The 27775-nt window shown below is 40.8% G+C and overlaps 1 protein-coding gene across 1 annotated transcript; it reads right to left on the reverse strand.

The window, feature by feature from the left end:
* Window positions 1-69: 69 nt before the first annotated feature.
* On the reverse strand, window positions 70-26116 carry si:ch211-106n13.3 (vWFA and Collagen domain-containing protein). Its single transcript, XM_064936435.1, has 30 exons — window positions 25957-26116; window positions 25569-25690; window positions 24820-25380; window positions 24507-24669; window positions 23312-23543; window positions 22967-23140; window positions 22726-22803; window positions 22579-22590; window positions 22383-22469; window positions 22183-22236; window positions 22025-22078; window positions 21878-21931; window positions 21520-21573; window positions 21167-21217; window positions 21005-21058; window positions 20361-20414; window positions 15057-15110; window positions 10875-10919; window positions 10612-10665; window positions 9950-10003; window positions 9717-9770; window positions 6215-6286; window positions 5702-5737; window positions 5558-5602; window positions 5377-5409; window positions 2671-2817; window positions 2496-2550; window positions 1750-1944; window positions 1534-1611; window positions 70-1320 (listed from the first exon to the last, which is right to left on the reverse strand). The coding sequence occupies exons 2-30, from the start codon at window positions 25660-25662 to the stop codon at window positions 1133-1135; spliced, it is 2886 nt and encodes a 961-aa protein (XP_064792507.1). The 5' UTR covers window positions 25663-25690; window positions 25957-26116; the 3' UTR covers window positions 70-1132.
* Window positions 26117-27775: the final 1659 nt, after the last annotated feature.

Below are 27775 nucleotides of genomic sequence, written 5' to 3' on the forward strand. Positions count from 1 at the left end.
TGGCTGTCTTGACACTGTTCAATAGAGGAACCATATTCAAATTAGTAATAAATAGATTGTAACAGGGGATTCAACTACAAGACTACAACAGAAGTTTATTCAAAAAAGACTTCACAGTCAACAGTGTCTTCTCTGATAAGAAAATACATGGAGAAATGTATACATTTGTTTCGAAAATGTGGAAATCCAAATAAGAAAGTCAATTGTAACAGGCCAACAATATTTGAAAAGTATACTACAAACTGTATCAAAATAGCCCATTTGATATATTAAAACATATTGTGGGGAAGAATAATAATAAGATAGATGGAAGTTAAATCAGGAAAAACTGTTCATGGTTACTACAGACGACGCATACTGACAGTAAACATGCTAGTTTCCATCCAGCAGGAGGTTCACTGAACACTGAGAGGAAAATGCAGAAGTTGTGTAACAATAAGCATATCTATGATGACTAGGACAATAAATATGTTTATACCCGTAGAAGTGAAGCAAATTAATGACTGACAAGCTTGATTGAAAAGGAAAATAAATTACTTATAAAAGTAATTTCTACATATAAAAAATATAGTACTTTGTAGTGAAGAGCTAGTAGTTTTAAAGTGAAAGACTTCTGATACAGAGTCGTATGTTCCTAGTGTTGCTCTAGAACATACAGTAAATCATTTGGGAGAAAACTTTTTCACAATTGCTACCTGTCACTCCAGATCATGTTTAATGCTTTGGATCCAACAAAGAGGTAGTTTAACTAAGGCAGTGCAATTCTCATTGTAAGTTTCTATACCTCCTCGACACTGATAGACAGTAAAAACAACATTGTCACTCGGATATTCTGAGCCAGTGATGGGGTAATAATATCCCTAATCCCCACTTGTCCTCATCACTTCTGCCTGTTCGCTGAATTACCCCTGGCCTGAAGACAGTGTCAAACAACCCTGTTTGGCTGGATCAATTTGCGTCACTTTGTTGCCCTATATCCTCTGTTTCTTTATCTCAAGGTTGAGTGGATCATCCCACATGAAACAAAGGGCTAACTCACTCACTCCAGCAGCCCTTGATTTTTCAGTGAGCAGTCCTTGACTTAGTTAGTCTCAAAATGTCAAATTAAAATGTCCTGCTTTCCTTGTGAGGCCTAGAAGTTGGGTCCTTTGCTGTAGCGTTCCTCTCTGAGAATAGCCTGGTAGCAGGAGGTGGGGTCACATACGCCATTGGCCCCAGGAGGGCCACGCTTCCCTGGGATGCCAGGGATTCCTGACTTCCCTGGTTCACCTGGAGGCCCTGAGACACCGTGTCCGTCACTGCCTCTGGGCCCCTGGAGACCTGCAGAGGTGGAAGATAAAGACACAAAGAGTATAATTGTTTATCACATATCCCTGACAGCCACAGGGACAATCCACAGACTCCTACACATTTTGATCAATTGGTCAGAGAGTATTTTGGTCAGTATTCAATTGTAGATGACTGGTATAAATTTGTTTGTGAAAACATGAATAGCATCACTCAACATTCCTACAAGAAGTGGGGGATTCTTACCTGCTGGGCCGGGAGGACCTGTCAACCCTGTGTCTCCATCTCCTTTGGACCCCTTTAACCCCATTGGTCCAATATCACCTGCACATAAGAGCATAGCAAAAACAGTCAGCAAGATTACTTAATCCCAAAACTATGGAATTGCAATTTACATCAACAGCACTACATAGACTGAAGTCAAATTCTTTGACCGTCAATCCCTGTAACCCACTGTGTTACCTTTGTGCCCATGAGGCCCCATCCGGCCTGGCTGTCCTGGGTAACCCTGTAAACCGAGCGTGCCAGGGTACCCTGGCGTTCCACTGGAGCCCTTGGGGCCGGTAGGGCCTGGCTCACCAGGTGGCCCCTTCACTGTCTCACACTGCCCACATTGACTTTTTGGTGCCATCATTGCCAGGAGCTGCGGCAGCTGATCTGGACAGGGACAATTAGCATTTATTCTGTATGCAGCACACAATACTAACTAGTCTTGTTTCTGTATTGACACAGTAGACCAGTAAGCCTATGACATTTCTTTAGTTTGGAGCCAGATCCTAATTTTCAGGACTACTGTCAGTCTGTTATTGTGTAATCTCTCCAAGAGTGTTACGCGTCAAAAATAGGAACTTGTTCTGACACATGCCCAGACACAGTGATTAGGAAACCATGCACATTGCAGAGGTTGCGCTTTTGTCACCAAATTGCAGAAATGAAATCTGCATTGTTGCGCTAGATGGAGGCGTGCTGCTGTACACATAGTTCAACAGGATACTACTGTATGCATAGACCTACAGTTACCAACATAGTCACTATTTTGAAACGGCATGGATATGTGCACTTGGTGAAAAAACAAAACAATGGACGATTGCCTAAATTCCTAGCAAGCATTTTGAAGTTTATCATTTATAACAGCTGCAAATCTTCAAGAATCCATACAACAGATAATGGTCATGCTCATGCATAAAATAAAATAGCAGGAAACATACTCCGAAGAACATTAGCGCAAAGCGTCATCAAGTGGTCATCAGTTGGTGGCTTTCCCTGAAAGACAATACATTCACATCAGTATGCTGGTAGTTAATGAGCTGGTAATGACTCTATTGACATTTTCGGGCAAACGGCTTTGACTCGAGTCTAGAGGAACAGATGTGGTCAACTTACAGGTTTGCCTGGGTATCCCAGCTCTCCTGGTTGCCCTGGTAACCCATCTTGTCCAGGAGAGCCGCGAGGCCCAGCAGCTCCCATCAGACCCACGTCCCCCTTCCTCCCCTCCGCCCCTCTGGCTCCAGTATCTCCTGATAGGCCTCTCTAGTGGGGGACAGCATCACAGCAAATTCAGTTGGTGTATTGTTGTATGTTTGCAAACATATGAGTATGCAAACAATTAAACAGACAGCAGTCTGTTGAATTCACTTGACTTTTGAAAGCAATGTCTGCATAGGATGGTGTCATTCTGTTCAATATCTTTTTTATTTAATTGAATATGTTCAATGTGAAGACGGAGGGGGAATTTCCAAACCACATACACTACCATTCAAAAGTTTGGGGTCACTTTGAAATGTCCTTGTTTTCAATGAAAACATACATGAAATTAGTTGCAAAGGGAATAGGAAATATAGTCAAGATGATGACAAGGTTATAAATAATGATTTTTAATTTAAATAATAATTGTGTCCCAAAACATTCCTCTATTTGCAGAAATTACAGCCTTGAAGACCTTTGGCATTCTAGTTGTCAATTTGTTGAGGTAATCTGAGGAGATTTCACCCCACTCCTCCCACAAGTTGGATTGGCTTGATGGGCACTTACGTACCATACGGTCAAGCTGCTCCCATAACTGCTCAATAGGGTTGAGAACCAGAGACTGTGCTGGCCACTCCATTATAGACAGAATACAAGCTTACTGCATCTTCCCTAAATAGTTTTTGAATAGTTTGTCACTGTGCTTTGGGTCATTGTCCTGTTTTAGGAGGAAATTGGCTCCAATTAAGCGCCGTCCACGGGTTATGGCATGGAGTTGCAAAATGGAGTGATAGCCTTCCTTCTTCAAGATCCCTTTTACCCTGTACAAATCTCCCACTTTACTACCACCAAAGCACCCCCAGACCACCACATTGCCTCCACCATGGTTGACAGATGGCGTCAAGCATTCCTCCAGCATCTTTTTATTTTTTCTGTCTCACAAATGTTTTTCTTTGTAATCCGAACACCTGAAACTTCGATTCTTCTGTCCATAACACTTTTTTTCCAATCTTCCTCTGTTCAGTGTCTGTGTTCTTTTGCCCATCTTAATATTTTATTTTTATTGACCCGTCTGAGATATGGCTTTGTCTTTGCAACTCTGCCTAGAAGGCCAGAATCCTGGAGTCACCTCTTCACTGTTGATGTTGAGACTGGTGTTTTGCGGTTATTATTTAATGAAGCTGCCAGTTGAGGACTTGTGAGGTGTCTGTTTCTCAAACTAGATACTCTAATGTACTTGTCCTCTTGCTCAGTTGTGCACCGGGGCCTCCCACTCTTTCTATTCTGGTTAGAGGCAGTTTGCGCTGTTCTGTGAAGGGAGTAGTTCACAGCGTTGTACCAGATCTTCAGTTTCTTGGCAATTTCTCGCATGGTATAGCGTTAATTTCTCAGAACAAGAATAGGCTGACAAGTTTCAGAAGAAAGGTCTTTGTTTCTGACCATTTTGAGCATGTAATCAAACCCACAAATGCTGATGCTCCAGTCTAATGAAGGCCAGTTTTATTACTTCTTCAATCAGAACAACAGTTTTCAGCTGTGCTAACATAATTGTATACAGGTTTTCTAATAATCGATTAGCCTTTTAAAATGATAAACTTGGATTAGCTAACACTACGTGCCATGGGAACACAGGAGTGATGGTTGCTGATAATGGGCCTCCGTATGCCTATGTAGATATTCCATTAAAAAAAAACAATTTAAAAAATAAATCAAATCAGCCGTTTCCATCTACAATAGTAATTTACAACAATGTCGACACTGTATTTCAGATGAATTTGATGTTATTTTAAATGGACAAAAAAAATGTGCTTTTCTTTCAAAAACAAGGACATTTCTTTTTATTTATTTTTTATTTACATTTTACCCCTTTTTCGTGGTATCCAATTGTTAGTAGCTACTATCTTATCTCATCGCTACAACTCCCGTACGGGCTCAGGAGAGACAAAGGTTGAAAGTCATGCGTCCTCCGATACACAACCCAACCAAGCCACACTGCTTCTTAACACAGCACACATCCAACCCGGAAGCCAGCCGCACCAATGTGTCGGAGGAAACACCGTGCACCTGGCAATCTTGGTTAGCGTGCACTGCGCCTGGCCCGCCTCAGGAGTCGCTGGTGCGCGATGAGTCAAGGATATCTCTACTGGCCAAACCCTCCCTAACCCGGACGACGCTAGGCCAATTGTGCGTCGCCCCACGGACATCCCGGTCACGGCCGTTTACGACAGAGCCTGGGCGCGAACCCAGAGTCTCTGGTAGCACAGCTGGCGTCCAGCAGTACAGCGCCCATAACCACTGCCCCACCCGGGAGTCCACAAGGACATTTCTAAGTGACCCCAAACTTTTGAACGGCAGTGTATGTCTGTTTGTTTTCCTAGACCATGAGGTTCACATGAGAGAGTAGAGAATGCAGAAATGACTACTAGATACATTTCCCTTCCCTTCATCAGAATTTGTTTCTATTTGTTAGCATGATAGGACAAATCGTCTTCTGAATACACCTTCTGTAACATAGGTGCACTTTTCAATTACTCATTGTACAACTGACCTATGTCAAATGAAAGGATAAAGTAGAACATTAACTCTCTAAGATGAAATAAATCAGATCAAAATAGTTAAGCTCACCTCTCCTTTGCTTCCTTTGAGTCCAGTTTCTCCCTGCAGTGGCAATCACACACAACATGAGGATAAAAACACTGAAATAAATGGATGGTCTAAAAGGCAGTATGAATATCCTTTAGTTACAGTATCATTGATGCATGCCTCCTAAACAGAGTTAAGAGGTGAAAGGTTAAATGTTACATACGTTTGCCCCAGTGTTCCCAGGAACTCCATTGTTACCTCTCTCACCCTGGAGATATAGGAGGGTAAGGGTGGTGATGAAAAACACCATTCAATGCTGTTGCTCATAATATAACATACATTTCAGATTTCTTGTATTGTATTATACCTGGCTTCCTTTGGGACCAGGTTCACCAGTTTCCCCCTGAAAACATATCTGTCATGGTTATCTCGAGTCAGTCATATTATTATTTTTTATTATATGTATTTGTTTACAAATTGAACCTTTATTTAACTAGGCAAGTCAGTTAAGAACAAAATCTTATTTCACAATGATGGCCTACACCGGCCAAACCCGGACGACGCTGGGCCAACTTTGCGCTGCCCTATGGGACTCCCAATCACGGCCGGTTGTGATACAGCCTGGATTTGAACCAGGGTGTCTGTAGTGACGCCTCTAGCACTGAGATGCAGGGCTTGTAAGTAAGCATTTCACTGTAACATGTGCACATGTGACAAATACAATTTGATTTTATTTAGACCGCTGCGCCAATTGATAACAGCTAATAAACCAAAAAGCCATACTCTACTCTAGTTAAGTTACTTTTGTAATGTAGTTTATACATAAGTACTTACTGAGTCAAGTATATGTGAAAGTGTTTATCATTTTGTAATTCATTACCTTGTGACCTTTGAACCCTGGCAGTCCTCGGTCACCAGGTAACCCTTGAACCCCCTGCTCTCCCTCCAGTCCCTGGAGAATCAACAGGAAACCCATTCTTCATAATGGCTTCAACAAAATATAACAGTTCCACTACTGTATAACAATCATACATGTACAGCGGCTTCCGAAAGTATTCTCCCCTTGGCATTTTTCCTATTTTGTTGCCTTACAACCTTGAGTTGGGGGGATTAGAATCATTTGATGTACACAATATGCCTACTACTTTGAAGATGCAACATATTTCTTGTTTGGTTCACAATAAAAACTAAGACAAAAAACAGAACGTGAGCGTGCATAACTATTACCCCTCCAAAGTCAATACTTTGTAGAGCCACCTTATGCAGCAATTACAGCTGCAAGTCTCTTGGGGTATGTCTCTATGAGCTTGGCACATCTAGCCACTGGGACTTTTGCTCTTTCTTCAAGGCAAAACTGCTCCAACTTCTTCAAGTTGGATGGGTTCCGCTGGTGTACAGCAATCTTTAAGTCATACCACAAATTCTGAATTGGATTGAGGTCTGGGCTTTGACTAGACCATTCCAAGACGTTAAAATATTTCCCCTTAAACCAGTTAAGTGTTGCTTAGGGTCATTGTCCCACTGGAAGGTGAACCTCCATTCCAGTCTCAAATCTCTGAAAGACTGAAGTGGGTTTCTCTCCAAAATTTCCCTGTATTTAGCGCCATCCATCATTCCTTAAATTCTGACCAGTTTCCCAGTCCTTGCAGATGAAAAACATCCCCACAGCATGATGCTGCCATCCCTAGGCTTCACTGTGGGGATGGTGTTCTCGGGGTGATGGGAGGTGTTGGGTTTGCGCCAGACATAACGTTTTCCTTGATGGCCAAAAAGCTCAATTATAGTCTCATCTGACCAGAGTACCTTCTTCCATATGTTTGGGGAGTCTCCCACATGCCTTTTGGCGAACACCAAACATGTTTGCAAATTGTTTTCTTTAAGCAATGGCTTTTTTCTGGCCACTCTTCCGTAAAGCCCAGCTCTGTGGAGTGTAGGGTTTAAAATGGTCCTATGGACAGATACTCCCATCTGCACTGTGGAGCTATGCAGCTCCATCTTTGGTCTCTTTGTTGCCTCTCTGATTAATGCCCTTCTTGCCTGGTCTGTGAGTTTTGGTGGGCGGCCCTCTTGGCAGGTTTGTTGTGGTGCCATATTCTTTACATTTTTTAACAATGGATTTAATGGTGCTCTGTGGGATGTTTAAAGTTTCTGATATTTTTTTAGAACCTGCCCCTGATCTGTACTTCTCCACAACTTTGCCCCTGACCTGTTTGGAGAGCTCCTTGATCTTCATGGTGCCGCTTGCTTGGTGGTGCCCCTTGCTTAGTGGTGTTGCAGACTCAGGGCTCTTTCAGAACAGGTGTATATATACTGAGATCATGTGACACTTAGATTGCACACAGGTTGACTTTATTTAACTAATTATGTGACTTCTGAAGGTAATTGGTTGCACCAGATCTTAATTAGGGACTTTATAGCAAAGGGGGTGAATACATATGCACACACCACGTTTCTGTTTAAAAATGTTTTGAATATTTTGAAACAAGTACATTTTTTCATTTCACTTCACCAATTTGGACTATTTTGTGTATGTCCATTACATGAAATCCAAATAAAAGTCTATTTAAATTACAGGTTGTAATGAAACAAAATAGGAAAAACGGCAAGGGGGATGAATACTTTTTCAAGGCACTGTACATTCAAGTAGTTAGATTCCGTCTTTGTGACAGAGAGCAAAATGAGCCACACACACAGAACATTACTTATTTCCTTTCCATGTAGAGTAGTGCAATTTGTATTTTATTCTTCGGGGACTTCTACTTGTTAGTACTGAATGGTACAAGGCCGAAAGCACATGAACCATAGGTCTACAGCAGTAAAACATAATGATATGTATTGTGAGTTATAATGATGCTGAGAGATATGTCCCAATTCGAAGACTTCTGCCTGAGGTGAATCCTGTATAGAAAAACCCAATTTGCAGCCACCAGTACTGAAATATTGTATATAGAGTTGAAGTCAGAAGTTCACATACACTTAGGTTGGAGTCATTAAAACCCGTTTTTAACCACTCCAAAAATGTATTGTTAACAAACTATAGTTTTGGCAAGTCAGTTAGGACATATACTTTCTGCATGACACAAGTAATTTTTACAACAATTGTTTACAGACAGATTATTTCACTGTATCACAATTCTTGTTGGTCAGAAGTTTACATACACTAAGTTGACTGTGCCTTTAAACAACTTGGAAAATTCCAGAAAATTATGTCATGGCTTTAGAAGCTTCTGATAGGCTCATTAACATAATTTGAGTCAATTGGAGGTGTACCAGTGGATGTATTTCAAGGCCTACTTTCAAACCCAGTGCCTCTTTGCTTGACATCATGGGAAAATCAAAAGAATTCCGCCAAAAATTGTAGACCTCCACAAGTCTAATTCATCCTTAGGAGCAATTTCCAAATGCCTGAAGGTACCACGTTCATCTGTACAGAAACAGGTACAAAAGTATTTATATCCACAGTAAAATGAGTCGACATAACCTGAAATGCCACTCAGCAAGGAAGAAGCCACTGCTCCAAAACTGCTATAAAAAAGCCAGACTACGGTTTGCAACTGCACATGGGGACAAAGATCGTACTTTTTGGAGAAATGTGGTCTGGTGAAACAAAAATAGAACTGTTTGGCCAAATGACCATCATTATGTTTGGAGGAAAAAGGGGGAGGCTTGCAAGCCGAAGAACACCATCCCAACCGTGAAGCACAGGGGTGGCAGCATCATGTTGTGGGGGTGCTTTGTTGCAGGAGGGACTGGTGCACTTCATAAAATAGATGGCATCAGGAGGAAGGGAAATTATGTGGATATATTGAAGCAACATCTCAAGACATCAGTCAGGAAGTTAAATCTTGGTTGCAAATGGGTCTTCCAAATGGACAATGACCCCAAGCATACTTCCAAAGTTGTGGCAAAATGGCCTAAGGACAACAAAGTCAAGGTATTGGAGTGGCCATCACAAAGCCCTGACCTCAATCCCATAGAAAAGTAGTGGGCAGAACTGAAAAAGCGTGTGCGAGCAAGGAGGCCTATAAAACTGATTCTGTTACACCAGCTCTGTCAGGAGGAATTGGCCAAAATTCACCCAACTTATTGTGGGAAGCTTGTGGAAGGCTACCCGAAACGTTTGACCCAAGTTAAACAATTTAAAGGCAATGCTACCAAATACCAATTGAGTGTATGTAAACTTCTGACCCACTGGGAATGTGATGAAATAAATAATTCTCTCTACTATTATTCTCTCTACTTAAAATAAAGTGGTGATCCTCACTGACCTAAGACAGGGAATTGTACTGACTTTAAATGTATTTGGCTCAGGCGTATTTAAACTTCCAACTTCAACTGTATAGCATCTTTCACCTTTCCCCAAACAGCTGAAAAATACCTACATTCAGTCCAGGTGTCCCAGGATGTCCTTCTGATCCACGTGCACCTTGGGCCCCCTACACATGTAGAGATGTGTTAACACACACATTAACACTCCCAGAACACACACAAACTACATCACGAAAAGCACATGTACATAACAGAATACATACACAGACAAAGTATATGCAGCTCACACACACACACACACACACTCACTAAGGATAGGGGAAATGCAGAAGAATTCACTAGTTACCTTTGAACCTTCAAGTCCGTAAGTTCCAGGTGGACCAATCGGACCCTGAAGACCCTGTACATGAGTGAAAATTCAGTTTTTAAAACAATGGCTTAATCATCTGTAAGGCATAATGAAATGAACCTCGTGAAAATAATGTGATTTTAAATCATGTTAAATTTTGAGGACTAGACTTTATTATAGATCAAAGGCGAGGCAAATAGTTACTTTTATCACACCAAATGGTATAGGGACAAAAACAAATTGAAAGATACAGAGAAAATAATTGGTTAAGAAAATGGTGAAAATGTGAGAATGATTTGAAATCACATGACAATACAATACAACGTCCTCATTGGCTTTTCAGTTCTTCTAAAGTGGTCATGTAACCCACAAGTCGGATAGAAGAACCTCAGTTAAATTCAACCATAGAGTTGCAATATCTTGACATTCCAATTGAGGGCAGCAAAGTTGAGGTTCAGCAATGACACTTAAATGTGCTGTACAGTTCCTACTTACACGTACATTCCTATTTTGTGGAGGAACTCACTCTGAATTTTGCAGAGGAGCGTTATGGAGCAGCAAAATAATTATTTCATTTTCAATAGGGTGAAAAGAAAAGAGAAGAAAATATGTAATGAACATCAAGCATACTGTACTTTCAGGTCCGATCCGTCACCTACCTCAGGTCCTTTTGGTCCAACCAGCCCCTCTTGTCCGGGTGGGCCTCTCTCCCCCTTGTAAAAACAAGGTCAAATCAAATGTATTAAAAAGGCATTTTATATTGTTTTCAACACACAAGGTTTTACAGTTACTCTTTCACTGAATATTTCATTAGTCATTTGCTGAGAATGTCATAATGACACAGAGGGTGAGCCAACCAAGTCATTGATTGCGCCATGGCCAACTTCTGGATTATATTGTCTAAGTTTGATCTGTTTATTACCCGAGGTCCAGCAGGCCCCATCTGCCCGGGAAGGCCTCGGATTCCCTATGACGATTATGAAAAAACAGAGATATCACACTCAGGAGAACTATGAAAAAACAAAGGCAAATATCTACAGTCCCAGTCAAAAGTTTGGACACACCTACTCATTCAAGGGTTTTTCTTTATTTTTTTGCTATTTTCTACATTGTAGAATAATAGTGAAGACACCTAAACTATTAAATAACACATATGGAATCATGTAGTAACCAAAAAAGTGTTAAAGAAATATAAATATATTTCATATATTTGAGATTCTTCAAAGTAGCCACCCTTTGCCTTAATGACAGCATTGCACACTCTTGGCATTCTCTCAACCAGCATCACCTGGAATGCTTTTCCAACAGTCTTGAAGCAGTTTCCACATATGCTGAACACTTGTTGACTGCTTTTCCTTCACTCTTCGGTCCAACTCATCCCAAACCATCTCAATTGGGTTGAGGTTGGGTGATTGTGGAGGTCATCTGATGCAGCACTCCATCTCCTTCTTGGTCAAATAGCCCTTGCACAGCCTGTAGGTGTGTTGGGTCATTGTCCTGTTGAAAAACAAATGATAGTCCCACTCAGCCCAAATCAGATGGGATGGTGTATCGCTGCAGAATTCTGTGGTAGCCATGCTGTTTAAGTGTACCTTGCATTCTAAATAAATCACCAACAGTGTGATTGTGTGACACCTCCACACCATCACAGCTCCCCCTCCATGCTTCACGGTGGGAACCACACATGTGGAGATCATCCATTCACCTACTCTGCGTCTCACAAAGACACTGCGGTTGGCAACCAAAAATCTCAAATTTGGACTCATCAGACCAAAGGAAAGATTTCCACTGGTCTAATGTTCATTGCTCGTGTTTCTTGTCCTCCTGAAAGTCTCTTCTTCTTATTGGTGTCAATTAGTAGTTGTTTTCTTGCAGCAATTAAACAATGAAGGCCTGATTCACAAAGTCCCCTCTGAACAGTTGAATTGTGTCTGTTACTTGAAGCGTTTATTTGGGCTGCAATTTCTGAGGCTGGTAACTTGCAGCAGAGGTAATGCTGGGTCTTCCATTCCTGTGGTGGTACTCATGAGAGCCAGTTTCATCATAGCGCTTGATGTTTTTTGCAACTACACTTGAAACGTTCAAAGTTCTTGACAATTTCCAGATTGACTGACATTTATGTCTTAAAGTAATGATGGACTGTCATTTCTCTTTGCTTATTTGAGCGGATCTTGCCATAATATGGAATTGGTATTTTACCAAATTGGGCTATCTTCTGTATACTTCCCCTAGCTTGTCACAGCACAACTGATTGGCTCAAACACATTAAGGAAAGAAATTCCACAAATGAACTTTTAACAAGGCACACCTCTTAATTGAAATGCATTTCAGGTGACTACCACATGAAGCTGGTTGAGAGAATGCCAAGAGTGTACAAAGCTGTCATCAAGGCAAAGAGTGGCTACTTTGAAGAATCTCAAATATAAAATATAATTTGATTTGTTTAACACTTTTTTCGTTACTACATGATTCCATATGTGTTATTTCATAGCTTGTCTTCACTATTATTCTACAATGTAGAAAGTAGTAAAAAATAAAGAAAAACCCTGTAATGAGTAGGTGTGTCAAAACTTTTGACTGGTACTGTATATCAATAAACATGTACAGTATCATTTCTACAGCTCTATTTCAGCACAGCCGAGGGTCTCTTACTGCTCTTGAAATATCCTGGAAACTGGAAGAAAGCTGTATCATGATGATGATGATATTGTGCACATGAAATTAGAGGCCCACTTTCTATTTCCAGTTCCCATGTTTACCCGGCTGGCAATGACCACAATATCAACCTAGTTTACAGCCAGTCAGAGCTTTCACCCATTATCTACAGTGAGTAATGACACTCATGGGACTTAGGGAGGGAGCCATGATGATGATTAAAGTTAGCAGAGAGGACAACATAAACTGTTAGTTCCACTCCTCGTGATGCATTGCAGGATTTTACAGTTGTAGGATGGCTTGACAGACTGGCTCATTAGGACTTTCATTCATTTTTCAATACAGTTAGATTTTACTTGATTTCCCCATAAACAGGAACATTGTAATTATGGGCAAAGTGGCACAGCAGAATGGCATCTGAGGGCACTGGCCACCACACCTAAGTTCAAATAGTATTTGTTTTCTTTCAAATACTTTGAGCTTGATTGGAGAATGGCATGCGAGGACACTGGCTACATTAGCTACATGTCGAGCCACAGGGTTTCATGTTGTGCGAGAGCCAGACTACAGGCTCGTACATTTTTGGGGAGTCAATATTTCATGGTATAATATTTATCAAAATCCTCTTGCTATTCTTGGTAAGCACATTAGTTGCTGTATCCATTTTCAAACAGACCAGCTTAAATTCAATGTTGTCTGTGAAATGCTCTAAAAAACAGACTTGCATTGCATTAGACAGAGACCAGATAGACAAATACAGTTGTCAATATAATCGTCTATCTCCACCTGGTGGCCTTTCAGTGGTCTCTTTAAATAGGTTGAAAACAGGAAAGAACATCCCAATGTTTACCTCATCCACCTCATTGAGGTGAGAACTGGTAGTTACTAAAGTATTTTTGATTAGCCTCTAGATCTAGGTGTACTTCTGCATTAATCATTCATTTGATCCCTCATAACCCTTGTTTACTCAATGGAGCAGTGGAGGCTGGTGGGAGGAGCTATTGGATGACGGGCTCATAGTAATGGCTGGAATGGAAAAAAATAGAATGGAGACCTCCCTGACCAAGGCCCTTCTCCGCCGATTACTCAGTTTGTCCGGGCAGCCAGTTCTAGGAAGAGTCTACCCTTCCCCAGATCTGTGCCTCGACACAATCCTGTCTCGGAGCTCACCGGACAATTCCTTTGATCTCATGGCTTGGTTTTTGCTCTGAAATGCACTGTCAACTGTAGGACCTTACGTAGACAGATATGTGCCTTCCCAAATCATGTCCAATCAATTGAATTTACCACAGGTGGACTCCAATCAAGTTGTAGAAACATTTCAAGTGTGATCAATGGAAACAGGTTGCACCTGAGCTCAATTTCGAGTCTCATAGCAAAGGGTCTGAATACATAAGTAAATAAGGTCATCTCCGTTTAAAAAAAATATATATTTACAAAAATAAAAATAAATGTTTTTGCTTTGTCATTATAGGTTATTGTGTGTAGATTGGTGAGGGGGGGGGGGGACAATTTAGTCCATTTTAGAATAAGGCTGTAATGTAACAAAACGCGGAAAAAGTCAAGGGGTCTGAATACTTTCCGAAGGCACTGTACTCAGTATTTCCAAAGACTATGAAAGAGGAGACTGAATATTACATCATAGTGGTTCTCATAATATTTCTATGGTTTGGAAAAAGGAAATTAAGGTTGTTAGAGATCAACACTTAATCTTCTTTAGTAGAAACAAGGTAGTTAGTGGATGTAGGCTACATATGGATTACACACAGATGCTATCAGGTCTTTTTAGCAATTGGTCAAAATTATTTTTTTGTGAAAGGTTTAACCCAAAGACAGATTCAGCCAAGATGGGTGTGGTTATTGGTGCTCCCTCAGCCAGCTGGTTCAGATTCTGGCCAGGGGCCACAGTACCACACTAAAACATTAGCTGTATATATTACTCAAGGTTTTCATGCTCATATTGTGGACAAGGAGGAAATGTGGCTTAAAATAAAAAAAATTGTGGACAAGGTAGGGACAATGTTTATTATTTTATGTGTTATATCAATGTGTATTTAAATTTTTCTGACAGATGATAAGCATAGACAAATAAGCTTAGACATGTTTTTATGTTTAATCATATAAATAGTTTTCTATACACCAAGTGTGGATCCTGGGGTCATGTATATACCAAGTAGCAAACATTGTGGTTGGATGAACACCACATTTGGAGAAAAATCTACGCAAACACCATGACTATTTTGAGTTAAAAGTCCTCATTTTAGGTTACTTTATAAACGATCCATGGTTTTAGTGTATATTGGAAAAATATAGTTGCTATGATCATTTAAAGGGAGCAGGTAGTAGAATGCATAGGAGTGGATGAGGATGATGAGTAAATGGACTGGCTTAGTGAATGGTTCCAGCTTTTATTAAGAAATAACGTTTCATTTGAACAATGAAAACTCACCGGAACTCCAATCTGTCCATCACCACCATGAACCCCAACGTCTCCTTTCTCACCCTAAACATAATAAAACAGAAGTATGATATTCGCATACTTGATATACTCTGAAATAGCTACTGTAACATGTGAAAATATCCATTGAGCTTTGAGACAGCTTTGAGACAACTATCACTCTTAACAAAAAAATGTAACAAAAAATGTATTCTAAATCGTCACTAACACAACATACACACTATTCATTTTCCAAGGTGAGTGTAGAGTGCAGCAGTAGAACAGAGTGCACGAGAGAAGAGACGATCCTTCTCAAACACTCATACACCTCCAACATAGGTTTATGATATAAACCACAGACCACAGTACACGCTGCTCAGTCAGGTTTTCAATAATAAAGGGAGGTAAGCAGGGAAAGCTGTGGGTTTATAGGTCCTGACACACAGAGGGCGGCTTTTGAAGTGCTTTGCCTTCCTGAACATCTAAGCCTGCACACGTGCGACAAAGAGCCTATCATTAGCAACATAAGAGGTCTGTATGATCTTATAAAAAGACATGGTAAAACTGCAATGGCTGTAAATATTGAGGATGACAAGTGTTGATTATGGCTTTCAAAATGTGTAACCAACACAGTGTGGGAGATGTTATCCAGAAAAGGAGTTAGTATCTACCGTCAAACTTATTGAATGCTCTTCAGTTTTAGCCATGCTAACTACATCTCTGCAATAATGCATGTTCAATTACATAAAAGCTCAGAAATTAAAACTGCTATCAAAATCTCAAATTACATAGCACCCAAAAATGCTATAATGAATACTGTATACTATATCACAATTACTCAGGTGATTCGCCAAATTACAAGACATTAGTTACATTTTTAAGACACTGGAATCCTATTTTGGAACACTCTTAGTAAAAAGGGTGTTGGATGTTGAATTGTGTTCTTGTCTTGTGTGTTTTAAATATAGCATTGATTACTGTACTCACATACAGAATGAACATGTTCTGAACAAGTTCACACAAGACAGTCATCAATTTAACCTTTCATGTCAATACACGAAATCTATTTTAATCTAAAATTTTGGTTATGCAAAATGAAAGTCTGTAAGACTGTTGAAAATGCTAAAGTGTATCACATCAATCACACATCGTGGTCAAAACCTGATTGAGTATGAGTCACTTACAGTGGGGAGAACAAGTATTTGATAACCTGCATATTTGCCAGTGTTTCCTAATTACAAAGCATGGAGAGGTCTGTCATTTTTATCATAGGTACACTTCAACTGTGAGAGACGGGAATCTAAAACAAAAATCCAGAAAATCACATTGTATGATTTTTAAGTAATTAATTTGCATTTTATTGCATGGCATAAGTATTTGATCACCTACCAACCAGTGAGAATTCCGGCTCTCACAGACCTGCCCTCCTGTTCTCCACTCATTACCTGTATTAACTGCACTTGTTTGAACTCGTTACCTGTATAAAAAACACCTGTCCACACACTCAATCAAACAGACTCCAACCTCTCCACAGTGGCCAAGACCAGAGAGCTGTGGAAGGACATCAGGGTTAAATTGTAGACCTGCACAAGGCTGGGATGGGCTACAGGACAATAGGCAAGCAGCTTGGTGAGAAGGCAACAACTGTTGGCACAATTATTAGAAAATGGAAGAAGTTCAAGGTGAAGATCAATCACCCTCGGTCTGGGGCTCCATGCAAGATCTCACCTCGCGGGGCATCGATGATCATGAGGAAGATGATGGATCAGCCCAGAACTACACGGCAGGACCTGGTCAATGACCTGAAGAAAGCTGAGACCACAGTCTCAAAGAAAACCATTAGTAACACACTACGCCGTTATGGATTAAAATCCTGCAGCACACACACAAGGTCCCCCTTCTCAAGCCAGCGCATGTCCAGGCCCGTCTGAAGTTTGCCAATGACCATCTGGATGATCCAGAGGAGGAATGGGAGAAGGCCATGTGGTCTGATGGGACAAAAATAGAGCTTTTTGGTCTAAACTCCACTCGCCATGTTTGGAGGAAGAAGAAGGATGAGTACAACCCAGAGAATTCCATCCCAACCGTGAAGCATGGAGGTGGAAACATCATTTTTTGGGGATGCTTTTCTGCAAAGGGTACAGACCGACTACACCGTATTGAGGGGAGGATGAATGGGGCCATATATCGCAAGATCTTGGCCAACAACCTCCTTCCCTCAGTAAGAGCATTGAAGATGGGTTGTGGCTGGATCTTCCAGCATGACAACGACCCGAAACACACAGCCAGGGCAACTAAGGAGTGGCTCCGTAAGAAGCATCTCAAGGTCCTGGAGTGGCCTAGCCAGTCAACCCAATAGGAATTCTTTGGAGGGAGCTGAAAGTCCGTATTGCCCAGCGACAGCCCAGAAACCTGAAGGATCTGGAGAAGGTCTGTATGGAGAAGTGGGCCAAAATCCCTGCTGCAGTGTGTGCAAACCTGGTCAAGAACTACAGAAACGTATGATCTCTGTAGTTGCAAACAAAGGTTTCCGTACCAAATATTAAGTTCTGCTTTTCTGATGTATCAAATACAGTACTTATGTCATGCAATAAAATGCAAATTAATTACTTAAAAATCATACAATGTGATTTGTAAGTAGGAAAACCTGCAAAATCAGCAGTGTATCAAATACTTGTTCTCCCCACTGTAGGTACCCCTTCTAAGATTTCTAATCTCTTCAAAGTATTGTGATTTTTCATGCACAGGAAGGAACAATGTTTCTCCCCGTGTGGAACGAAGCATTCTATTTGACATGGATGTTTAGGCAAGATTGTGCAAAAATGAGTATTCTTCTCATGCTTTTGAGGCTGTGCCTTACTCTAAAGCAGGGCTTTCAAGCCATGTTCCTGGAGAGCTAGCCTCTTGTAGATTTTCAATCCAACCCTAATCTAGCGCACTTGATTCCATTATATTAACCAGATACTCCAGTGACCACTCTATCAATTTAAACAAATAAGCAAATAAAATAAACCAATTACATTTTTTGTTAACCAAAGTCAACACTCTCATTGAACGTACAAAACCCCCCTTGAATGAAACAAACAAACAAAACTGCACCTGCTAGAGAAAACATATTTGGGGCCCAGTTATCCCTCTCGCCTTGCCTCTTCCTCTCTGCTGATTCTAATAATTAGCTGGTTGATAATCTGAATCATGTTAGTTACAACTGAGGTTGGATTGAAAGCCTACATAAGGCCCAGCCTCAAAAGCAAGAGCAGAAACCCCATCTTTGCACAATATTGCTTCATTCTACATGCGGCGGAACATTGTTCCTTCCCGTGCATGAAAAATCACAAGAACTTATTTGATACAGGACCTCACACCAAGCTGTTTTCTGAATTACAACAGGAATCCTTTGTAACTTAAAACTATGAAATTATTTCCACACAAACATTTTTACTCATCTAGGATAGCAATTACCCAAAACTTTATGAGACTTCATCTGACATGTAACTTTCATTCAAGTTTTACATGGAATTTTATGCATGCGACTCAAAACATTCCTGTGCATTTTGATCCAGGTAGCCTGGTACTGATAGACCTTTTTTCCTATTGTTGTCAATGCAAGTACGCTGACTGGTTAAACCAAACCTCTCCGACATCTAAAGTATGGTGTGTCTGGTTTTTACAGCTGCTGTGTCCTGTGAGCTTCAGAGCCGTGATTACAGAGTGCAGCAGCCAAGCCCGCTGCAGCGCCATGCCGCACTGTGAAAACCCAACCCAATGAACAGGCTTTCATCTGGGCCACCACATCAAACCAGTCGGTTAGCTGATCATGCACTGGATCCAGACCAGCAAGCTAGAATTGGGGGTGGGACTGGGGATGGGGAGCTGGGCTGGAAAAGCTGGGGTTTTGCTTGAAGAATTATTTGGGGACCTTGGCTTCTAATCCAAAATGAGAGGGAAGGTTGGGAAAAAATGTATATAAAAAAATACATATTTAGGACACATTTAGCTGTTAATAAGCCAAGGAGTTCCAAAAAAAGTATTTATTCAATGAATTTGAGCAAGAGGATGACCATTAGCCATGACAGTGACTCACTGCAATTACAAACTACACTCAAAATAATAAGTCACTCCACCAAGATAAATATTATCTGTGTACAGAAGATTTTTACAGTTAAATAAAATGGTGGCATCCCTGGTGTTTTACAATTTCAGCAAACCAGTTTGAGGTTTCACTTGTACTTTTCATGGTTACAATGCGCAAATGTCACATCCCTCACAAAACCGTTCCTTCTCCAATTGCAAGACGACACAAACATCTTACTAAGCCAAGACCTTTCTCAAAGCTACTTTACGGGTAAGTGTGCATAGTTTAATAAGCCGGTAAATGGTAGGGTGTCACTAATTTACACCACTCCAAAAGGAAGGGACATGTTCCCTGGGCGATAAACAGATGCTGGGGCAGATGCAGAGCTCTGAAAATAGTTTGCAGGAACAGAAGCCACGCTCTGCTCTGCAGCGCTCACCCCTCATTATAGAACACCAAACTCACGCCAGGCAGCGAGCCAGGTTACACATACTACTACTGGAAACTGAAACGATCCTTTGTGTCCCTGGATCTCCTAGATCCACTACAGATCCAGTGCACACACCACAAAGTTCCCTCAGGAAAAACAAACCTCTTAAGTCTAAGGCTAGTTTACTAGGTACTGATGGGCATATGAGTATTCATTGAATATAGCCTGCATTACAGTATGTAGTTGAAAGCATCATCAGTTCAACATCTAATTAAACACAGGGTTATAGGGTTTTGCTAAAAAAAGTAATTATCCACAAATGGGGTAATGAAATTATCCCCATTCATTAAAAAAATACAAAATAACTGAACATATATACAGTTAAAATCTGGGTAACCTGCTTCCTGTTCTTTCCAACCAAAGCAAAGAACATCAAATATACTTTAGTCAATGTTTACAAGTGATCTAACAATGTTCCTACCTCCTGCACCCACCACCTCAACTCTAGAAATAGCTTATGCAGACTTTCCGCCACCTAGACTACCTTGTGGAAGTGTCTTCATATAGAACTCTGAGTGAAACTCTAACATTTCAAACCTCCTCCTATGGAACCACCAACTCCATAGGAAAAGGAAAGATTAACCACAAATATTCCCTCTGAACCCCCCCCCCCCAAAAAAAAACCCACAGACATCATCTCTAACAAGATGTCACATAGCTTGCAGTCCCTTGCATGTCACATCTGCCATCGCCTACAGACTATTCCATGTCACTTGTTTATGAAGGAATGTGAAATGAAATCTCAGCTCACCTTCACTCCAGCTGGTCCAACAAAACCATCCTTTCCTACTGGCCCTGTGTCCCCCTGCACAGAACACAACATCATTTCAGTTATAAAATGCTGTATAGTAACCCTGGACTTCCCTCTGACCAACAATCAAACTGATACTGTACTGTTGTCATTGGATGTTTTGTTGTACAGAATCGGGTTGGGCCAACATGATTAAATCAAATATTGTGATGTTTTATATTGCCGTATAAGTGCAAGACTACTCTATTTGAACTTTTACAAATCAAAAAACTGTTCAGTTTTATACGTTAGGGTGTTGTGTTGAAAATGAAAATATGTTGAAAATGAAGTCTAAATTAATCAACTAAGCTTTATTTTTTTCGCCATACTGAGGTTATTTAATGAGAATGTGACTTTAATATAAAAATAAGCATAAAAATTGCAGTCTGGAAGTATCTAGTCATTAACGGTGCAAAGTTATTAACAACGGCTATCACAATATATTGTAGAAGAGGTCTCCTTAGATATCGCCCAACCCTAGTATAGGATAAATAGCACTTCTCATACAGCGACGAAGAAAATGCTGTTGAATACCAGACAGTTCCACACCTTACACAGATATGAACATGAAGGTCAACATACATAATAGGTGTATACAAGCTTACATGTGGTCCATGCTCCCCTGGTGGTCCCTGAGCTCCTGCTTCACCTGGACTTCCCTGTACATATGAAAATGTTGGAGAAAAAATGTCTGCATTAAAGAGTCAACAAAATATAGCACTACATTCAATTGCCATAAAATATTTCTGACAAAGTTTGTCTCTTACCTTTTCTCCTGGAATTCCTGTGGCCTCCAATTTAAGTTGTCTCTCAGGTCCCTACAATGGAAACAGTCTTTTAAAACCCTTGTCCATTGGCACCGCCACCATTATATGGTCTTTAAGACCTGACTCCCTCGGAGTATGTAGTGTGTTATTAAGGTAGTCTGAGAATACGTCTATCGTCTACAAACACTAAATTAAACTGGATATTGGCATTTTGTTTTCATCATTCATGTCTACACTACTTGCACCTGCTTAGTAGTCTGCCTATTACGCTGGGCTGCTCCCACAGCCGTGTGTGTGTGTGTGTGTGTGTGTGTCTCTCTATAATTACACTTTATTAAAGGGTCATGACTCACTGTAGGTCCTGGAGGGCCAGGTCTGCCTTCAAGGCCTGGTGCTCCCGTGTCACCCTGCAGCCAGGATGAATCAGCTCAATCACAAAGACATGACCTCAATTCAAAACTACAGTAACATGGTTTAGGCCCGGGGCCTTTAGATCTAATAGCGAGATCAAATCAAATCAAATTGTATTTGTCTCATACACATGGTTAGCAGATGTTAATGTGAGTGTAGAGAATTGCTTGTGCTTCTAGTTCCAATCATGCAGTAATATCTAACAAGTAATCAAACCTAACACGATGAGCCATACAAAGAACTATGTGATATGAAAATGATTTGTTACAGTATATTGTGGACCTATCTCATGATGCTTACTTTGGCCCCATTGAGTCCTGCTTCGCCCTTATGCCCTGGTATGCCCGCTTTGCCCTAAGTTGAATAATGAAACCAACATTACAAACACAGTGGCAGTAAGTATAATAATCAAAATGTAGAAATTGTAGTGACATATATTTCACTCACATTGTTCCCATTCTTCCCGAGTTCTCCTGCCATTCCACGTTCACCTGGCTTCCCCTTCACAAAGAAAATTAGCAACAATTCATCAGAATTACCATACTGTATGATTGATCCTCATGTTTTGAAATGAGATATATTTAAGATAGATAGCCAGTACTCACAGGCTTACCGTCAGGACCAGGTGGCCCCTCCCTCCCTTTCTCACCTCGGAAGCCCTACAGGGTTCAAACAGACAAGCTATGAACTAGAGATTTACATACAGTCATCCATCTGATGGAGTTGGCATTTTGTTCTGTACAGATGTTTTGTCATAAATCTCTCAATCAATTTATGATTTAATTATTTATGATTTAATTATCACCATAGGCCCAGGAAGACCAGGAGGCCCAGGTTTCCCCAGAAGGCAGTTACAGCTCTCCACTGCTGCAGCTTGTCTGTCCAGAGGACACTGGGAGCAGAAAACTATTTAATATAACAGGAACAACCCAACAAGTCTACAAATGTAATGTAATAATTACAATGTAATGTAAAGACAGACAACCAACAAACATACTCACCCTGTCATCCTCCTGTATAGAAATAAATAGAGAACGATAATGATATGAAGATGAAATTATCTTTGCCCCCCCCGCCTTCAATAGAAACCTTCAGTGACATGTGGAAGTAAATTATGAGTCTCGTAGTTACAGTATCATTACACTCACCACAGAGTATATTTCACACGCTGTCTCTTTCTCACTTTGCTCTGGATCGCAGTAAAACCTCAGTTTTTGTATCTCAATCTAAAGAAGGATTACAAGACAAACATAGTCATGTTACTGTGTCATTGTAGTAAAACAAGTTCATCTAAATATAGAAGCTCCCTTAAAATGAAAGCAAACCATTATTTGTACATATATGGTTGTTGCATTTCTTTAAGTTTGCACAACACCCATTGTTACTCACAGGAACAGTTGCTTCCATCTTGACCTTCTTGGCGACCTGTATCTTTCCTTTGATGTAGATGGGAAATACAGGTTCTAGTAGCTGCTCCTCTATCTGCATGTCGTCCAGGTAACAGATGATGCGTCTGGGTTTAACAAGCAGCTTCAACTGGTGCCACTCTGAGTCAAAGAGTCTCTGTAGAAAAAGTTAAACTTGCTGAGTAGGTAACTACCATTTCAAAACATAAAGAACTGGATTCCCCAGACACATTTAACATGCGTTTTAGTCCAGCACTAGGATTAATATGTGTCCAGGAAACCAGTCCAAAGGTGTTGGGGGTCGTTATGTCAGTGTGTTTCTATAGACCTTAATTCCTCTGTCATTGAAAATGACACACTGTTCTTTCTTGTTGACACTGGTGGTTGTGCTGGTGAAGATGACAGACTTGTCCAGTCCATTGAGGGTCACAGCGAACTGTTTCAGCCCGTCCTGAGAGAGCACTCTGATCAGGTCCAACTTCAAATGGTTGGTGGGGCTCTTCAGGCGTAGAGTGGCCACAAACACATAGGAGGGAGGCAGACCCTCAGGGAAGATGGCCCTGGAGGATCAATAAAAATGGGTTATACTGTATGTAGAAGTCAACTCTATGATACTCCCCCACTTAACATACTGCTTGACTAGTTGGGCCCAAGCTTGCTGTACAACATTAAAACCTATTCAGTCTGTCTACAAACAGGCTCTCAAAGTGCTTGATAGGAAGCCCAATAGCCATCATCATTGTCACATCCTTAGAAAGCATGAGCTCTTGAGTTGGGAAAATCTTGTGCAATACACCGACGCATGTCTTGTATTCAAGATCCTTAATGGCCTGGCTCCCCCTCCACTCAATATTTTTGTTAAACAGAAAACCCAGACATATGGCAGCAGATCCACAAGGTCTGCCATGAGAGGTGACTGTATAGTTCCCCTAAGGAAAAGCACCTTTAGTAAATCTGCATTCTCTGTGAGAGCTTCCCATGTCTGGAATACACTGCCATCAGACACACATAACTGCAGCACATATCACACTTTCACAAAATGCTTGAAGACATGGCTAAAGGTCAATCAGATTTGTGAACATGGTCCCTAGCTGTGTGTTGCCGCTTTCCATGTTGTCTGTTGTCTGTAGCTTGTGAGGTGTGGAAACACTTTGTTGCTTTTATGAATTTTGTCTTGCTGCTTTTTGCTCTATGTTGCTCTGTCTGTATGCTACGTCTTGCTTGTCCTATGTTGCTATGTCTTGCTTGTTCTATGTTGCTATTGTCTATATTGTAATTGTTTTTAATAACCTGCCCAGGGACTGCGGTTGAAAATTAGCCGGCTGGCTAAAACCGGCACTTTTACTGAAACGTTGATTAATGTGCACTGTCCCTGTAAAAATAAAAATAAACTCAAACTCAAGTGTGTAACAGAAATCTCATGTGAGCTTAAGGAGTTTACTGTCAGAGTGTGTGTGTGTGTGTGTGTGTGTGTGTGTGTGTGTGTGTGTGTGTGTGTGTGTGTAAACGGTCGGTCCCCCTACCTGGTGCTGTCGGTGAGGTCCAGTCGGGGGCTAAGCAAGTAGGAAGTCTCTGACATCAGCGAGCCCTGGACTTTCTTTGCTTTCATGTCGATCTGCATTCTGGACAGCAGCTCAAATCCCTTTACATTGGCAGTTCCAGGGATCTGCATTGGGCACACAGACTCTGAGAGAGAGACAGACAGACATAGAGAGCAAGTCAGTTTAGACCACAGTTATTTCATCTTGGAGGTTTATGACACATGCACTGTGTATTATGGAAATGTCTCAAAATAAGCTATCTAAGCTATCATTAGCCTCAGGATCCCAGACTCACCCTCACACAGCTTCTGCTCCATGGCGTCTCGGATGTTAGCGATAGAGCTATAGTCCTCAGCGTAGAGAACATATGTAGAGGGGGGATTGTTGGCCATGGACACCAGCTCGGAGTTGGTGATCTCGTTGCCCACGCCCACAGCGAACAGGATAATATTCTGGGCCTTGGCTTCCACGGCCGCGTCCACCACGTCGTCCTGGCTACGGCCATCTGTCAGCACCACAGCAATGCGGTTCCTGGCAGGCTGTGTGCGGTTGGAGGACGGGAAGACGTGCTGCGTGGCAAATTTGATGGCCCTGCCCGTCTGGGTGTTGCCCCCCAGGTACCCGATGGTGTTGATGGCGCTGACCAGTTCCTGGCTGCTCAGGTGTTTGCCCAGCGGAATCTCCAGACGGGGCGTGTCGCTGTACTGGACCACGCCCACCTGGGTGTGACGGGAGCTCACGTCAAAGCCTCTGGTGATATTGACCAGCCATCGTTTGGCCAAGTCAAAGTCTGGAGTGCCCACACTGGAGGAACCATCGATTAGGTAAACCAGGTCGTTTGATGCTGTGCTACAGCCTGGAATCAAGGAAAGAAGAAATCTTACCCACCTCGCTGACTAACGACATCAAAACCAGTCTTTATAAATCTGCATTAATATGACAATATTGACATTATAGGCCTGTGTACAGTAGTAATATTAGTTAGAAATTGCAGGTACAATGTTAATCATTATCATTAATTGCAATACATAAAAATGTATTTACCCGCTTGAACGTCAACATCTTCCACTAAATTATCTCCCCTCAGATGTGGAAGGAACATCCATGTTAATACGGATCCTAATATCCATTTCTTCATTGTTGATCAACAGTACTGCAAAGTTCTCCTTGAATTAAATGAAGACGGAGGATACAAACTAAATGGCAAAATACATATTTTAGTAAATATGTAATAAGCTAGCAAAACATGATTAAGCCAATAATAGCAAAACATGTAAAAAAGACTTTCAAAGTCCTATGCGATAAATTAATGTTGTACCCAAAACTGCACATTGATTGTACATGTTTTACAGGAATATCGATTTGACTTTTGCCCATTACTCCAGTACATTTTTAAGAGAAACTTTAACAATTGTTAAGACAGTTATCTTACCTTCACTCTTTACTCATCAGCTGCCAATATACCACTCATCAATGTAAATGCAAACAGTCTTGCAGTAACACAGCGCGTCTAGATTTACTGAAACAGGCTACTTACTCCCTGCTGTACAAGATGACAGGCTAGCAGACATGGATAGATGTTCCTGGAAGCCTTTTTATACCAAACCAAACTGTGACGTGGACCTGAGACTTCTCAATGAGAACCTAGTGGTTTTGGGTTGGGATGTGGATTATAGGGGAGTGGTTACACCCAGCCTCTGAAGCATGCTTGTCTGCAGCCACCTGAGAGAGGTACTGTAGCGTCAAATCTGTTGCTGAAATCATATGCTGCTTTATAGGTCAAATATACTTGCTTGTTTATCTGGTTCCATTTTGTGGAACAGACGGTCAAAAGCCCTTGCTGCTGAATCCAAAGCTCCCATTGTACATTGTGGTAGTTTAGCAGACACTCTTATCCAGAGCGATTTGGAAATGTTTTTTGGGGGATTCAGTTAATTTACATGGCAAAGAGGGACTTTGGAATTAATTGTAATTCATCTGATCACTCTACATAACATTCTGGAGAATATGCAAATTGCCATCATACAAACTGAGGCAGCAGACTTGGTGAAAATTAATATTTGTGTCATTCTCAAAACTTTTGGCCAAGACTGTACATATGGACAAGCAATGTCAGAGCAATACGGACTAAGATACAGTACACTAGTATAGAAAACAGTATATACACATGAGATGAGTAATGCCAGTATGTAAACATTAAGTGACTAAGATACAGTAGAATAGTATAGAATACAGTATATACACATGAGTTGAGTAATGCCAGATATGTAATCCAATTTGTAAGTCGCTCTGGATAAGAGCGTCTGCCAAATGACTTAAATGTAAATGTAAATGTAAACATTATTAAAGTGAGTAGTGTTCCATTCCTTAAAGTGGCATGTGATTCTTAGTCTATACCAATTGATCACATTTTGGCGGAAATTTGTGAGTTACCTGGTAGTGTTTCATAACGCATTTATTCAAGACAAGAGTAGGTCTATACAGTGTTTGGTGTAATCTACTGACGCAAACTGCAGGGCCTGGTGGATTGTAATGAAATACTGCCATCTGTCGACAAAGATAAGAAAACTCATACAGAATAATACAACCCAATTTATTTACATGACCTTTATCCGAGATATTGAATCTGAAAACTACATTGTGAGCAATATTGTGTGAATATATTTCAGTGAACTGCACGTTTAACAGTTTCATGCCACATATAGCAAATATAATTAAATAAAATGTTATAGAACGGAATAATAATGTATTGAAACATTTATTTTAAAAAACATGTTGTTAGCGTTCATGCAATGAGTTATCACCATTATCACCACCCGATGCCCTGCTGGATGAAGTTAGGACCCATCAGCAGCTAATGAAAGTTGGGAGGAGTCAGCGATGCAATTTCGAGTGGTATAGTCATGAGCGCTCGTAAATATTACCGTTCTCCTAACAGCAGGATATTGTTGGCAGCACGATCGCTGATTTTTGTTCAAACATTTTTTTTAGAGTCCCCCTGCAAAGACATGCTAGACTGGCAATATCACATTTATTTTTGCACTTTCTAAAGAAATGCTTTGCTTTGCTTTAATTTGATATTGTATTCATTTATACCAGAATTTCTTTAGAACGTTTACACCAATACTAGTATGTTGAAAGCTTTCTTGTAAGCTATATTTAAATAAATATACTTTTAATAAAATACAAATATATGTAATTTAAATAACTCAATAGAGCCTGCAAAACTTAAATGAGTCACTTGTGCTGGG

The sequence above is a fragment of the Oncorhynchus masou genome, chromosome 3 (genome assembly GCF_036934945.1).
Source record: "Oncorhynchus masou masou isolate Uvic2021 chromosome 3, UVic_Omas_1.1, whole genome shotgun sequence".
In the NCBI taxonomy this organism is placed as follows: domain Eukaryota; kingdom Metazoa; phylum Chordata; class Actinopteri; order Salmoniformes; family Salmonidae; genus Oncorhynchus; species Oncorhynchus masou.